Genomic DNA, 17,516 nt, shown 5'->3' on the forward strand with positions numbered 1-17,516 from the left:
AAGACAATTGTAAATGTCAACTCCACACTTGTCTTCAAGTCCAGTTTACCTGCAGAGTTGTGTAACACTCTCTCTTTCGCAAGCATGGTGTGACGTTGCATCTAGGGCCAATGCAATGAAAAATGCTAATGCTTAATTATGCTAATGATGAATATGTAATTTAAGACTTCTTAATGCTAGTGCTAAGATCCTTGATCTAAGATCAAACAGTACCACAGTAAATTAGAGCTTATACTTTCAGATATTGAGGTGTCCGTAGCCATTATTTGGATGTTGTTGAAAAATGATGAACATTTTATGATTTGGTGCACATCTGTATCTTCAGTAGTGTTATAACGAGATAGCAAGCTGCAATGAGAAGGATGCTAAGAGTCCACTCAGGTGTATGTTTTCTGTTTTCATCAATTAAAAGTAACACCTCACTGTGATCATTTGAGGAGTGGATTAGAATAATATCTTTCTCAGTGACACAGACATTTCTGGGTCTAAAAACATTAAAATATAAAAATACAAAGTAAAAAAAAAAAAAAATCCCTGCTGCACACTACTTTCAACTAAAACCTTCTAAAAGTGCGTTTTCATTATTAGGTTGCATATTCTGGTTCATTGCAGTTTGTAAATCTATCTTCTCTTTATAGCTGTGATGATAACAGTATTGATCCCCCCCCCCGCCACAGACACATTGCATTTTATGAGACGCAGCCGACACACCGTAGGTAGCGACCGTTTCTGGACGCGCCTGCATGCGAATGTTCGCTTGCGATTAGCAGTAGCGGATGCTTTGTGCTGCACAGCTGATTCGAGGCTGATAAATATCAGTCAGTAAAATGGTGTCTGCACATGCACGTACAGTACACACACACGCGCGCGCGCGCACGTTGGGGAGATTAGCGGGCTTTCAGCAACACTGTTATATATTAGTGGTGGTACTTGGTCTAACCAGAGCTCTTTGATAAGGTACATCTTTATTAAATTCTCCAACTGAAAGACTGCCAGTCGGGGGAAAAGGAATATGTTAATAGGCAGAGACCATTCAAGTCTTCAAACTGACCTTACTGTGCCCCTCCATCTGCAACCCCCTACTTTCTCCACCCCCCCCCCTCCCGACTCCCTCTATCTTTCCATCCCTTCATCTCAAAGGAAGGCCACGGCAGAGGCAGACAAAGAGCTGAGGTTGCTCTGAGAGTGGGACAGAAATGGGGAGAGCAGGAGAGAGGAGGTGGCAGGCAAAAAAAGGTAGGTGAGGGAAGTAAAATGTGCCGCCTTTGGTCGAGCAGAAAAACGGGGTCTGTGTGAGTTGTGAGAGAGGTGAAATAGCTTTTTCTTTTCATTTTACACGCCTTCCCTTCCCGATGCAACCCTAACCCTTTACCTCTCGCCCCCATTACACACATTCTTGGAAACACACACACACACACACACACACACACACACACACACACACACACACACACACAAGTGCGCTTATTCCCTCTGCCGTCGTTTTGTGGCTTTCAGGAGGAACTCGGCGTGGTTCTGTCTCGGTCCTAGAGCTCCACCTTTTGATTCGAGGTGGTCGCTGCAGCGGCGAGCAAAACGGACGACCTCCTGTGGCTAGCCAACAAGGCACCACCACGGCCATGTATGTAGGTCAATGCACTGATGTTTGGCCACACGTCGGAAGGTGTGAATACACACCAGCAGGGCGGTATCGGTCACTGAAATCCAATCGTGTCCTGCAATATGTCAAACGTGGAGGTTTTGTCACATGTTTTAGCAGTTTTCATGTGCAGGGATGAGAGCTGTCAGGGAGTCAGACCTCTTGATGAGAGCCATCCGGGGGTCTTTGTAGCAAAGAGTGACGAGGAGTGATGGGTGAATGAGACTAAGACAAAGACTTAGAGTCATTGTGTTAGAGCAGATGGATCCTCTACTCTTTCTACTATTGTATTCATGCCTAACAAAGTAAGCTTAATGGCAACAAGGAATTAGGCAAGTTATATTCTGACAGCTTCACCTATGCCACTAATGCATAAGAAGCTGCATTTACCACATCAGTCTGCACAATTTCTTGTGGTCCTTATGATTCCTAATTTTTTTTTTTATCTGTGTTGTATGTAACCATGCCTGTAAATATCAACCTTACAGCCAGTGAAGTTCACGCTACTTATAATGATAAATGTCCCATAAGTTTAAATAACTTTATTAGAAGAGGTTTGCAAACTAATGATCGAAAAAATGTGTTGTTAGAAACGTGTGTTTCGTGTTACTCAAATTACGACAATAAAATATTTTATTATTATTATTATTATTATTATTATTATTGCTATTTAAAGGGTATACAGGAAAACTGTAGATAGAATTTTAGATATATAGCACATATTAATTCTGAAGAGGTCTGATTTGTTTTGGCCTGTTATGTTAAAAACAGAAATAGCCCTCTAATATCTAATAATGCCCCTCTTGTAATTTGCCACCCTGGGCAAAAAGCCATAGTGCCTTTGAGAAACTTGCATGAACTTTGATCTTTTTTTTTTCTTATAAAAGAAAAGCATTCTGCTACATCAATCTTTGATTTTTTTTTTCTCCCCATTAATTCATATCCATACTGTCCAAACTTACATATCTTTGCATGATCTGGTGCCTTTCATGTGGATCATCCAACATGTTGACGGACAGGTCTGAGATTGAAACCGCGGCCGATGCGGTGAGTGTGACCAGCAGCACCAGAACGCCTTCGCCTTCCACCAGCGGCAAGTCCAGCTTGTGAGTGTGTTCTTTACTGAGAAGCGACAGGTCGATAGTACACCTAAAATACAGCAAGAAACACAAAGCTGAACCTACTGCACCAACTGCGCTTGGCTGTGTTTGATGATTTCAATAAGAACTTGTGTTCTCCTTGCTTTTGGGGGAGCAGTGATAAGAGCCTAAAAACAGAAAACAAATAATAATTCATAGCGTTCAAAAGGTAAGCAACAGAAGACAACTTAAGCAAAGCTGACATATTTTATACCTTTTAGTAGGCACTTAAAAGCATCCTCTCAACTGAATTGATTTTCTGGCATGGCCTTAATGCATCTGGTGTGAAAATGGCAGCCCAATAAAAATGACATGACTTGGTTTCTGGCATGCCCTTCAAAGCAAAGGTTTGCTAAAGTGGGTTTAAATTTGCATAGTTACGCTATGCACTGCAATAATTCAACTTGAACAGGGGTTAAAAAATGAGCAGCTCAGTAAGAAGAAAAAACATAACCACTTTAGATTAGAATGATAAATAGCTCTTCTGGATGTGAGACATCTTTTTTGTCTAAGACTAATATTACACAAGAAAGCCCCAAAAATCTAATTCGTCCCTGATTTTACAGAGCTGCATTCGATAAAAAAAAAAAGGAGGAAATGAAGTGACTGGTGAAGATTACTGTACCTGCCCATGAAGTCATCCTTCTTGCCAGCATCTCTGTCCCAGACTGTGATGTCCACGTAGCCTCCCTGCTCTTCGTACAGGTGGAAATCAAACTGCTCTCTCCATTGCGGGTTTAGTGTTTTGGGAATTGTCTGAATAAAACACAGTTGCCTCTTTGCTCACTTAATTGCAACACACCTGTTAAATCCTACACTCCAGCTGCCGGATTTAGATTTAGATTTAAATAATAAACTAGTTTCTGAGAATGAGAGAGATATCCCTCAAAACAGAGTGAAGCAATGCTAAACAGTACTAATTTTTAAAAAAAAATCCCTTCTGAAAAATTTTCAGATTTTTTTCAGATTTTACTAAAAAAATGTCAAAAATGATTATGGTCTTCTCCGTAATGAATAGAAGAGCCTTTACTGACACAACAACAATCAAAGCCTGCTTAAAGATGACCAGCTTTTTTGAATGTTTCCAATGGAGATGAGCTCCAAGTCTTTTTGGTTTGAAAGCCTCTTTGCCATCACCCTAATCTTTTAGTCCCTCTGCAGATTCTCCATAAGATTATGGTCACATTGGGTCACTCCAAAATGTTAATATAACTTGCAGTCAAAAGAAATATGGTGGTCAAATTAAAAGCTTTACCAGGGTTGTGAATAATTTGGGGCTTAAGGGTAAATGTCATATACATTTATACATTTTGACACAAAGGTATTGCAGTGCATTTGATTTAAAAGTATTATAGTAATAAGTAAAAAAAAAAAAAAAAAAAAAAAGGACGCAAAAGATTTATATTTTCTTGTGGTATGAAAAGATAAAAAATTGAAGAGTGATACAAATGGAAAAAGGGAAATTTGTCTAATTGCTACATGTCAAGATTTTCTATGTTTACTCTGAAATACTTGAGCTGTTTTTCTATTCAGTAATATACAAATAAGCGGAAAATAATTTTTCATTTAATAAAAATAGTTGAACAAGAAGTCTGAATAGCTTCAGGGCAAGCTTTATGAAATCAAGCCATCTATTTTTTTTTTAAGAGTATATTTAAAGCTTTCATAGCATTATTATATAAGGTGATTTCATGTAATTATTTGACATATTCAGCAGCTACGCCTTTACCTTGCTCTTGTACTTTTGATGACCCATCCTGAACTTGACGTAAGGATCACTGAAGCCGTTGGCGTCCATGGGCTGCAGGTTGCGACCTTCGATTAGACTGACACTGACGATGCCTCGCCAGAGCTGGGCTTTCCTGTGCACATCCGAGAGCCTCATACTCTGATACTGCAGACAAACACACAAATACAGAATTATTTCTCACAAAATGGAGATTCCTAATCAGCACTTGTGTGGAACAGACACCAAATAAGCAAACAAACATAAAACAAAAAAATCTTGACCCCAAAACACAAATTTGGGGCTTTTGGTATATTTCAGGGCAATAACCAGCTTCGGATTCATTAATGCAGCCCAGAAACAGAACCAAAAAAAAAAAAAAAAAGATTGCAAGTGAGAACCAAACATAATAATTTAACAGAGTTTATTTTTAATTTTTAAGTTTTAATCTCTTCACATCCCATCAGGGGGTTATTGTAAATTTTAAAAATTACTTTTTAACAAAAGCACCTTAGCGTACATCAGATTGCATTGTTCTAGTTTTTGGTGTGTAAAGTAGACCCAATGTGAAAAGGTTTCCAGTGAATTGTCTCAAAATCTGGCTTAGCTATGTGACGCTGCTTACCTTTTTTAATTTTGTGTGTGGAAACTTAAATCTAGACTGGTTCTTCTATGTTTTCCAGGTATGTTTTCCACCTCAACTGTTTTTTGGGGGGGTTTTTTAGCTCCTAAAAAGCCTATTTAACCTCTCTTTGAATAATGTCAGTACTTTCCACTAGAACAAAATCTAGGCTTTATTTATCAAGCAAATACAAATCCTCCTTCCGTCTCCACCTCACCCTCTCTCTCCTCCTTCCTCGTTAGGCAGAGTTTATTAGCATAGCTTTTGTTTTGCGGGTGAATTTCATTAAACTCTGAACAAACCCTGCCTCGTGAGTGCAGGCCTTTGATCTGGAGACAGAGCCTCTTAATTTCCATTCTCCAGACATTAAACAGTTGCGAATAGCTCCCTGCAATGAAGTCATCTTACCATGCAGTTACTCCCACATCTCCCATTAATTCTGCTCGCTAGCTGCTGTATGCTAATGATGAGGTCACTGTTTTGTCCTGACAGAACATGACCCATTTATTCTTGCACTGCTATCTGCAAACCCTGGCAAAAGTATCCATACCTCTTCAGCTTTTCCCACACTTTGTCACGTTACAGCCACAAAAGTAAGGTATATGTTATTGGAGATTTAAGCGGCAGATCAACAAAAAGAAGTGCAAAACTGGGAAGTTGAAGGAACATTATGTATGGTCAAAGTCCAGACCTAAATCCAATTGCAAAGCTGAGGCAAGACTTTATAATTTTGGCAAAAACAAAAACAATAATAATAATAATATCTGTGTAGATGTACAAAGCTAGCAGAAACATACTCCTAAAGACCTTGCTGTTGTAATGTGACAAAGTGTGAGAAACCCAAACAATATGTACATGTATTTCTTAACTGAGAATCTGTAACCCCACAGAGAAACTGAGAGTCTGCTTAGTGCCATGACTCCATTACTGTTTCTTTGCCAGTTTTAAAAGTTCAGATTAAGATGCCTTAATCGGATGAAAATTGGCTGTTTGAAAACAACTATACACTCTGTGTAGTCCAGCACACAGAGGAGGAGGCAGTAAGCAGCAGAGGGAAAACTAACATCAGCTAACTCGTTAGTCACAGAATGGACATTGGTCAGAGGGTTCAAAATATTCACTTCACAGAAGTTTGTATCCTCAAATCCAACCTGGCATGCACAGCAGACATCTTTATTGCGAGCTATAGAAACATTAATCCTGTTTCAGGAAATGTAGTGAAAGGCCTGAAAGTACAACACCTTTTCTTCTTAGTCGCATGACACCTCAACAGAAACTTGATATATGGGCAAATGAAACGAATCCAATTTTGAGCACAAAATTGTCAACATTGTTGCTAAATATGGCCGACAAAGGAACAGTTAACGAGATTCATGCACGAGCAAAAAAAGGAGAGGAAGAGTAGAGTCTCGATCAGCATGCTTCATGTTTGACCTGACAGCAATCAAAAGCAACAGAAGAAACAAAAGTCAAAATGAAGCGCTTTATTCCAAGTGTGGCAATATGCGAAACAGAAAATAAAGTCAAAACTATAATTGCAACTGATGGGGGGTAAAAAAAAAAAAAGTTCAAAAATGCAATAAGATCAGTCACATTTTCCAGCTGTTTAGCTGGGCAAGAGTCCTCGATAATCCTAAACTGCTTTATTTTCTGACACAGAGTCTGCAATATGTTACACACATCAAAGGTGAAGAGCATACACACCCAAAGAGGCGTTCAGGACAGTTTAGTGAAAAAGTGTTTCCGTTCTTATTATTTCTGGGAGGGGGGGGGATTCTCTTTAGACAAAGTTAACTTCTATAAACTTTAATATTAGACAAAGATAATCAGAGTCAATACAAAGTTTTCAACCTATTTTTGGTTAAAGTAAAAAAGCCATTCAAACACACGGAGCCCTTCATGAAAAAGTAACTGACTCCAGTATTACTGACTGACCTGCAAAAGCAAGAAATCACTTAAACATGACTCAGGTCAACCTTGTCTGACAGTAAAAATATTTTTGATGATCTGAAACTTTTAAGTGTCACAAAGAGCAAATAGCTTTTTTGTAAATACGGGTCAGTAAGACAATGACTAATAAAATCAAATGAGAAAACACTTCAGTCCTACTGATTCAGTAATTCTTTTGACTTTAAATGTCCATGTCCAATTTTAGTGCAATGATGTGACAAGCTTGTACATCAACATCAATTTGTCATTCCTTTTCTTTACAGAAACAAACTGTGTTATATAGCCAGCAAAGTTAAAAAACTCAATAATTTCCCTCCGCCCTTGATGTGTACCTACTTAATTTGCCTTAAAGTAAATCTTTAGGGCAAAGGCAGCCTGTTGTTGCACAAGCAACCAAAAACCATAAAATGTGCATGCCCTCTATTAGCGCAAATAGCAGGTAGTATATTGCAGCTTGTGGAAAATAAGCAGGTGACAATGGGAACTGAGAAAAAAAACGGATGCTAAAACCATCGTGGAAGGAAGAAAAGGAGGATGAGAGGGATAGGAGACTCCATCCATGTACCGGGACACCAGTGAGGAAGGATAGGCGAGGTGCAGTGCGGTCGGTGGTGGAGTTACAGCAGAATCGGAGGTTTGGTGAGTTACATGCTGTTTTAATTTACCTTACTAGATCGTTTCCAGTTTCTTCTCAAAAGCATGGTCTGTAAATGAGACAAAGCGGTTACAGAGCGCCTCCTACCGTCATGGGCAAAGGGCAAAGGGCACGGTGTGCACCAAGATTAGATAACAGCCCTGACCTGAAGCAAAGTGAGGGTTAGATGAGGAAAGTGGGGGCAGTTACCATCATGCAAGTTAAGTAAGCAGAAAGTGTATTAGCAGAGTTATTACATGGTGTAATGATGTATGCATAAACACAGGCATGTGCCCAAAAATACAGCAAAATCAATTATGCACCTCCCCTACAGCACGTCTATCTCTATTTCTATTTTTCTTTCTTATTTCGACTGCTAAATCCAATAAAACAAAAACACTGCTCTTTTCTAATTTTGTAGTTTTTCTGAGGAAATATTGTACTGCAGACTCCATGCAATACCTTTTGCCTTGTGAAATAAACCAGGTTCCTTTAAAGTCTAAAATATTTGTTGCTTTGCTACAGACTTTTAACGTTAACATTCCCTAATGACATATTTCAAAATTTTTGGTATTTCATTACCCCAGTAAAAGCCGATTTGTAAACATTTCACTGCTGACAATGTATTGTTTTCATGGCATTTAACGGGGAATAAAAGGTAATGGGGGAAAAAAAAAACATTTTGTCAGATTTGGATCTTGTTTTCATGTTTTTCATAAAATGTAAATATGTCACTACAAACTACCAAGCAAACAAAAATGATGATGTGCAGTACCGGGCAAAAGTCATGAACCAACCCTCATCTGTATGAATTCACCAGAAAAGCAAAAATTAGTCATACAAACGTTTGTGGAAAACTTTAACAGGCAAAAAAAAACCCTCTATGAATCTGACAAGTTTCTTCATAATGTCCTGACATAATCGCTAAACATATTTTTTTTCCCCTCAGTTTTTCTTTTACTGCACTAGCAGAAAGTTTGAGATAATTGTGCAGAACTGAAATGGCTGCTAATCAGAAATGTTATAAACTGCGCAGAATGATGAATCATTATGCAGAGGTACTTTCCTGCTTATCAATTTAATTAACTTTTATTACCTTTACCTGTTGGTACCTGCTGTTATCCCTTTAACCATCACCCGCAAAAAAGTAAAAACGGGTCGTGGGCATTACACTGCTTGTTAAGGGGATTTATTAAACAATCATGGTAAAGTGAAAGTGCTCTCTCTATCAAGGTTTTATTATATACTAGATAGACAATTTATGCAAAGATGTTTAAATATTTATTTATTAACCAATAAAGAATAAGTCTAGTTTGCACTATCAAAATATCACGGAAGGATGAATTCACTCCCCACCTCCTAAACACGTGTTCTGCATGTCAGGACGCGAAGTGAGGATTTCTGAGCCCAATGGAGGTGTCGGGGTAATTAAGGGGCTGAAAAGGAATAAAGCAGCAGCAACACATAATATGCAGAAGCAAGCTTTGTAAGTTAGGCCACCACAAATTGGCAGGGTGTGCTCGATATATTCATCAGAGTGTGTGAAACATTTTGTGTGGAGCAGCAGCAGAGCTCCGGTTGGCTGTCTAAACTGGTTCACAGAGATCGCCTCAGAAATCATCTGTACATTTACAAGTACAAACCATTTATTGAAATGATTTAAATCTCACCTCGAGTGAACACAAACACACACGTTTAGCCATATTGCTTATTTTAAAGAAAGATTTAACCAAATCAAAAAAAAAAAGCACAAAATAGTCAAAAATCCAAGGACTCAACTACTTGTTCCCACCACTTTCTATTAGTACATCATTAACCACATGCATGTTTAGTATGAGGGATTGCTGCAAAGATGGCACAATCCAACCGGCTGAGCTTAATTAGGTAGAAAAGGTGTTAGCAATTTGCATAATAAACTGAACTTTACTGCATTGCTTAGGATATGATTATTGTCTGTCTATGTTATTGCACTGAGTGTATTTATATAAATTGGATCTGTAAAATGATTCGAGACATTTATTGTAAATTGGTGTTACTTAGATGCCCCGAATTTAATTCAGTAACATCTAAATGATTATTGAAACCAAAATGTCCACTTTGTCCACCTTTTCAGACTAGTTTACACTTTGTTTGTGAATAACTTTCATACTGTTACTCTTGTTGTACCTTGGTAATCCTCTCATAAGACCCTTTCTGATCTTGGGTATACAACTGTAAATTAAAATCAGATCCTGTCCCAGATTTGCATCACTGCCTCGTACCTTGTTCTTTAATATTCCCTTTATATATAAGTACCTTTAAACATTTTCACCACTTTCTAAAGAAATACAAACAATGTAAATGTATATTTTTAACAAAATACAAAAAAATGAGGAATGGCTCAAGACTTTTTCACAGTAACATCTCATAAATCAGCTACATATTGCTGATTCATTCTTTAAACGTATTTGTTTAAATGGTGAAAATCGACGTTTTCTTTTTCAGACCACTAGATGGCAACAGAGATGCCCCCTCAGTCCTGGTCCGTATTCTTTTCACAGTAGGAGAAACCCAAAGTGATGCTTAACCTAAATAGAGTTTATTTATTTTGTCAAAAGGGTTTTCTGTGAACCAGAGCCCTGAATAAGCAGCAGAATTAAGACATCAGATCAAAGGGAATAAAATATGTCCCTCATGACTCTGCCCTGATTAGAGCAGAACATGCAGGAATCCAATTGAACAAACAAATAATTGAACAGAAATAAATGCAACTCTGAATCACTGAGCGCGTCTGTGGAGGCACGAGCCAAAAATAATTAGTAATGACGATCTTCTGCTCTTTGAACATGCAGCTTTTCTGCACAACAAATGAACTGCTCTTGTGTTTATGCCTTTGTGTTTGCTGACTTGTAAAGTTTCCAGAAGCTGTAGCTAAAGGAAGCCAACTCTTTCCAGTTCAACATCAATTACACGCGCTTCTGATGTGCGGTAAACCAGTTTACCAACTAACAGTTCTGTTCACGAATTTTGTTAGCAACATATAACTTATGTAGTCTTGCCATTGCTTATAGAACCTTGCAAAAATATTCAGGCCCATGAACAATTGCACGTTTTTTTTGTTTGTTTTTTTGTCTTTTTTATAAATACTGCATTGTATTTTATTTCTATTTTATGTGCTAGATCAACACAAAATAGCACATAAAGTGAAATGAAAATGGTACACGATTTTTTATTTTTTTTTGCAAACATTGTAAATATTTCTTAGAACCATCTTTCTCCTGGACTCTGCTGTCTCTGTGCCACTCTTCCTAAAATGCCTGACGTCTTCTCTGAATAATGCTCTCCTCATGCCTGTAAGTTTAGGTGGATCTCCGTAGCAGCTTTGCAGTCACACTCTTTCCACTGTCAGACGACAGAAACGCTGCTCTGTGAGACATTTGAATCATGGGACATTGTTTTATAACCTAATCCTGATTTAAATCTCTTTAAAACAACTTTATTCCTGACTTGTCTGCTGTGTACCTTGATCTTCATGACGCTTCGCTAAAATGACACTCTTCTTACTATTTCGGAGATCTCTTTAAGCAATTATTTGAGTTGGATTTTATTTATCTGAATCGAAGCACAGTCGGCATACCGTTTCCTTCCAAATCACAGTTTACATGACAAATTGTGTTGATCACATAAAATCCAAATTAAAATACACTGACATTGTAGCTGTCAAAAGGACAAATACTTTTTGCAAGGTACTGAACAGTTTTTATAAGGTTTATTACTAGCTGTGATACCAAAGAGGATCGGGTGAAGAGATCTAGAACTGCATGGAGGGCATCAATCGTGTGAGGGGAAAAAAGTCAGATGATCAGAACAATCCCCACAGATTTTACGTGAATGTCTTACAGCATCCCTTATGTCTCCTTCCTTTGGCGACAGAGTGACGGTGAGCTCCAGGCTACCCAGGTCATGCTCAGGGTACTGTGGGTCCTTCAGGTCCAGAGTCACATCCAGCGACCTACAATGATGGAGGTTAATGAAATGTACTGGGATTTTTCTTAACTATTTTTAGATGTTCAGATTAAATAAATAATTGTTATGCCACGCAAAGCCTTTGGAAATTCAACGACTAGCAAAATGTGTATGAGAGTTTGAATTTCAGCTTAATTTAAGCCTTGTAACTTGTGTGGTTCCATGTGAAGCAAATTTCAAAAGTCTACCAGGAGAGGGCAGCCACGGACTATCTTTGAACAAGACAATCATGTCAGGATACAGCGTTTTGTTAAACATCATAATATATAGTATATGAAGCACATATGCATATTATATGCTTACCTGTATAAGGTTCGTAGCAAACTGTAACTGGGTGTTTGTATGACTTTCTTTTAACAATGGCTTTCCTCTTGGTACCTATCCTTGAAGGCTATATTTGCAGAGCACATGGCTAATAGTAGCATTTAAATAAATGCTGGATCTCAACACCTTCTCCAGAGTAACCATGGGCCTCTTGATCTGTCCATCAGTTTAGCTGGACAGCTGTATGTTGGAAGGTCTGCATCTTTGACATGACTCTTTCCATTTTCTCCGATTGGACTGAACAGTCCACTGCAAGACGTTTATATCTCACAGGTGATGCGCATGTTGTGATGTTGTTTTTTTATCAAGGAATCCTGCTTTAACTTTATCCAAACCTTTATCCCAGATCTATCTTCTGTGTTCTTTGGTAGTCATGATGCACTTTTTCATAAATGTTTTATAATATAACCCTGTAAATTTTACAGAACAGATGGATTTAAACTGGGTTTATTTCATTAGGTTACTTCTGATGGCAATTGGTTACATATCAGCATAGCTGATTAAAGGGATGAACACAATTAAAAGTCACTTTTTAAAACATTTTAGAGAATATTTGAGGGGTAATACTTTTCTAAAGCACAGCAAATGTTAAAAAAAAAAACAGACAGCATTACTTCTGTTTAAAACATTATGACTTCTTTGCACTTGCCTATTACTAAGGGGTTGGTTAATCTATACAGGGAATACAATCTGGTGTGACAAAAAGTAATTACAACCGCTTACAAAAATGGTAACAAAAAGAACAAGGAAACAAAGAGCCAAAGAGACCTTTGATGTTCCAGTGACTCCAGGTGTAGATATGCTGAGCCCATGAAATCATCTTGAAGACCAAAGTCGTAGTCAAACACCTGCAGAGAGACACAGCGACTGTCAGAAGAAAACCATAAACATATTTTACTTCTAATGTCAGACACTTTTTTTTTCTCCCCTTGTCAAGCTTTGTGAAAAAATAGCAACCACAACTTTTAGGACTTTACACATTGATCGACAAAAACACACACAAAGTTAGCGATCAAATTTCGAGCTACTCACTTCTCTCACTTTTCAAATTATGTTCAAGTAATAATAAGCTATGACCCTTCCTATTGATTGCAATAAAGTCTAAAAAAAGGAAAACTTTGTAAAGTAATTAAAACCATGTTGTAAACAACAGAAACTGTGGAGATTCTGCTGATGTGTAAAAACATCAAACAATGATGTCTTGTAGTATTAAAAGGGTTGCAGCTCCAAACCTAGAGTTAACAAAAAGTTGACTAAGTTCATCGCCTCAAAATTAAATAAAATGTTTTCCCAGAAATCACGCTAATAAAGCCAGAAGTGTGACGTGTTTGATGTCATTTGAATTTGTAAGCGTCTTCAAATTTAAATAATAATAATAAAAAAAATAAGAACAGGAATTTATTCAAAGAGTTGCAGCACTTCTGAAAGAGGACTGTCACAAAGTAAAAGAGATAGGCAGTCTTTTACTTGCACAAACAACCGTTACTATTTGCTAATAGTTGTGTAAGTAGTACGCAACAACTACTTACACAGATGTCATTGTGTCATTGGGCACAATGACATCTGAAATTCAAAAACAGACTTGCCTTGACATATAGAGGCTCCCTGAGAGTTTCCACCAAAAGGATAACTCTCTCATCCCACACTGGGTTTAAATTTTTGTGGATCGTCTTGCTTCTGAACACTTCCTTCCCTCCGATTTTAAACTTCACATATGGGTCGCTGGTGCCTGGTGATGAAAGAAGCAAACAGGAAAGAAAGAAAACTATTAGAGAAATGTCAATCAAACCCCAAGCGTGAATGCTTAGTCCTTTCCTTTTTTATCCTCTACATTATCTCCACTGTCCACATCATTTGCCACCATAGATTTTTATATCATCCAAGTCTACATCCACCAAGTCCATAAGCCCTGTAACTCCCCATAAAATCATAGATACAATCAAATTTGCTATACAATACCCCCTTAGTGCTACAGTCCATCCTGCTGCAAGTTTGTCACAATGTGGAGAGACATGACCTCCACCACTGCAAACCCCCACTTTACATTAGAGGCTCTCCAGAACCACTTGCATTTAAATCAATTATCAAAACACACCTTATCAATTAGGGTTTTAACAATTGATAGTTTGCAAAGTGCTCCAAGAATTAAAATATTCTCATTAATGTATCACAGTTGTATTATTCTTGTTATATAGGTATGATCATTATTATTATTTAGGTATGTTTATTGCAGTTTATTGTAAGTATACACCAACATTTTGGCATGCCATGTCCTTTATGTTTTGTTTTACTCATTTGAGTTTTATCAAGATTTGATTCTGTAAGAAGATAGTGTCTCTTTTTGGCCACTAGATGGTAGGATTGTCTTAAAGTCTGTGATGTGTGGAGCTCAGTCTTACCCAACAGTACACATGATGAACACAGTACAGTTAGGAAGAGGCAATTACTTTCTAAGAAGGAGCATTTATCAATCAGACCCTGAGGGGGAAAAAATATTCTTGGTTGTCTGATTCCTGTCTTGCCTACTTACCAAGGATCATCATAGCATGATGAAATAAATTTATCTGGATTTACTGACAAACAGCAATAATTTGGTTTCTCTCAGTGAGAAAGTGAGAAAGATGTTTGGGGTAAACAGTTGAAATGGTTTCTGCATTTGAATAAAATTATCTAAACACGAAGATGGTGAAGATTCATAATGAACATCTTTGTATTTAGAGCTGAGTTTGTGCAAAAAACAATGAGATTTATGAGATGTATGAGATTTATGAGTTATATATATATATATATAAACTTATTCATAGAACAATATAAGGTGTACGTGATTAATCCCAAGCTTTTTCATAACAGCCCACCTTAATTTTACTTGCACATACGAACACCTTCATAAAAGAAAAAACAAAACAGTTTAACCGAATAAAATAAGTTTGAAGCGTATATCGATGCATCAAATGAGGTCTGTTAAATGCTCACAGCTTACTCTATTTTCTATTCTGCACACACAGCATCTATTGAAAGTTTACAGCTTGCAAGGATGTGATATCTCTCCTTGTTCCTTTAAAGCTTTCTGTCATTTCAGTTTGCTGAAGGAGACCCAGAGGAGTGTTGCCGTTTACACAAATCTGAAGGCAAATCTGCAATAGCCACTTAAAGTGAAATTGTAAAAGTGTTGCCAAAGCATTCAGGGTTTCCCCCAGAAAACTCGCTAAGCCCAGTGGTCGGGGCGCCGAGGTGGTCCACCGGCGGTCCACCGTGTTTTTGAATTAAAGAAGCTAAGTAGACAGAAAAAATACAAATATTACTGGGTAATTATATGTTATGGGAAAACAGCATCAGTGAAATGCTATTTAAATCCACAATTAGTCTTAAAAACAACTAATCAAAAAGTACAATTAAAATGAATATCAATTATTTGCAGTACTGTTTAATCCAAAATAAGTCAGTGGCTCCATAAGGCACCCCAGGCCTTCATCTATACTGTACAGCTGCTTGATGCTTCGTTGCCGTTAGCACCCGGCTGAATGTAAACAATGGTTTACATGGTGGCAGTAAACTCCCGAGGCAGATAGTATGGCTGACAGCTTGCAACCAGGCCACAGTTCGTACACCAACCTTCATTCACTTACATACATTGTCCTCCTCCCAGTGTTTTTCCTGACCATTGGTCGCGGTCTGCTTGGAATAACTGAAGACCGTTGATCTGGAAGGCTAAGTCTGGCATGTTGTTGTTAAGCCAGATTTCCGTTAGGCAAAGAACGGCACAGTTCTTCATCTCTGCAGAAACTCTTAACCTTAGATCTAACAAATCCACTTTCTTACCCAGTGAGCGGACATTGGCCAGAAAGAGAGTCAGAATTGGTGGCTTTCTAGGCATCAGCTGGGTCAACACGCCCACCCGTTTCCCCTTCTTCTGTTTTCGGGCACAATGTTTCCTTTTGAAAGTTGGTCCTTGCACCCTGCTGTCCAGTCCATTGTCCTCAAGAGCCGCTGTCTCCCAAGTGCAGATTTCAGCATTGGTGATATATTACCAGTTGAACTGTCTCCAATGGCTATCAGCTAAGCAGAGCTGCATTCAGCTGTAAAGTTTGTTTTTATTCAAACTTAAGCAGTTTTCTAGTTGTCCTGCTGAGGTAGTGACATCAATTTGTGACATCACGTGAAGTGATGTCACTCTTGCTACACAAGAGTGACATCACAAAGCTGCACGGTCATAACCATTGCAGAAATCGGAGAGTACAAGGATTGTCTCCTACATTGAGCAGTTTTTGGATTTATCCAGACAAAAAGGATCAAGAATGAGTGAGAGCAGTAAGGCATCGTCTTCTGATTCCCAAAACGAGAAAACCCAACGGACCTTAGCTAGAGAGACAGAGAAACTCGAAGGCATCTTGAAAGAAGTCAGCATGATGCCTATTGAGAAACAGACTCTGATTAAAGCCACTGAGGAGCTGAAGATTCAAGTTACGAACATAGAACAAGCAGCACATGAAAAAGACGAGCTGCTTCGGGAAAAAGACAAGGAATTAAAAAAACTGTTCAAAATAAACAGAACTTTAAAGGAGGACAACAACACCTTGGAGCTAATAAACGCCACCCTGGAGCAGGAGAAAACCGTCTTGGAACAGGAGAACAACGCCCTGGAGCAGGAAAACACCGCCCTGAAGCTGAAAAGCACCACCCTGGAGCAGAAAAGCACTGTCTTAGAGAAAATAAGCACCATCTTGGAGCAGAAAAGCACCGCCTTGGAGCAGAGAAGCACCGCTTTGGAGCAGAGAAACATCACCTTGGAGCAGAAAACCGACACCCTGGAGCAGGACAACAACGCCTTGGAGGAGATGAACACCAAACTGGAGGAAGATTACAATGAACTTCTGGAGGAAAACAACATCCTCAGCCAGGAAAACAACAACTTGGAGGAGGAAAACGCCACCCTGAAGGTGAATCGCATCTTCCTGCAGCAGAGAAGCCTCGCCTGTGAGCAGCAAAACACCACCTTGGAGCGTATAAATACCAACCTGCATCTTGAAGTGGAACAGCTGAACCAAAGGCTGAGGGACAGAGAGGAGCAGCTGAACCAGCAAGCCATCTGAAGAGGAAACCCACAAAGATAGCCAGTCGGTTTTAGAATAGCCACAGGAGCAGCCATTTATATTTAGACATGTGGTCAGAGGCTTCACCGATACGCTTCTGAAAATGTACGAAACCGACAATCTGAGCTACTGGTTTCAAGCATGGCACTTCTAAATGAAGAAGTGTCTTGAGGGCTCCAGGCTTCATACTTGATTGTCGGTGGCAGAAAAGCTTGAGGACAACAGGACTGCGGTGTCAGAGGAGCTTGACACTTGGGGGCTGATGGCGGAAGAGCTAATCACTTGAAAGACGTTGGCAGGAGAGCTTGAGGCCCGCAGGACTGCGGTGCTATCGGAACTTGACGCCATCGAACTCAGGTCTCCTTCATCAACAGACAATCAGACTCT

The 17,516-nt window shown here is 38.7% G+C and overlaps 1 protein-coding gene across 5 annotated transcripts in view; it reads right to left on the reverse strand.

The window, feature by feature from the left end:
• Positions 1-17,516, reverse strand: part of mctp1a (multiple C2 domains, transmembrane 1a) — a 157,693-nt gene that overhangs the window by 73,878 nt on the left and 66,299 nt on the right. For 4 of the 5 annotated variants that reach the window (XM_015030062.1, XM_015030059.1, XM_015030061.1 and 1 more), the window contains exons 3-9: positions 13,626-13,768; positions 12,808-12,887; positions 11,590-11,701; positions 7,742-7,780; positions 4,508-4,672; positions 3,404-3,534; positions 2,602-2,788 (exon numbers count right to left, since the gene is read on the reverse strand). In XM_015030062.1, the coding sequence (XP_014885548.1) occupies positions 2,602-2,788; positions 3,404-3,534; positions 4,508-4,672; positions 7,742-7,780; positions 11,590-11,701; positions 12,808-12,887; positions 13,626-13,768 (857 nt within the window). The remainder of the gene's footprint in view (positions 1-2,601; positions 2,789-3,403; positions 3,535-4,507; positions 4,673-7,741; positions 7,781-11,589; positions 11,702-12,807; positions 12,888-13,625; positions 13,769-17,516) is intronic. The other variant, XM_015030060.1, reaches the window with a different exon arrangement.

Source organism: Poecilia latipinna, unplaced genomic scaffold (genome assembly GCF_001443285.1).
Source record: "Poecilia latipinna isolate Pla-1442-1.1 unplaced genomic scaffold, P_latipinna-1.0 Scaffold171, whole genome shotgun sequence".
Classification (NCBI taxonomy): domain Eukaryota; kingdom Metazoa; phylum Chordata; class Actinopteri; order Cyprinodontiformes; family Poeciliidae; genus Poecilia; species Poecilia latipinna.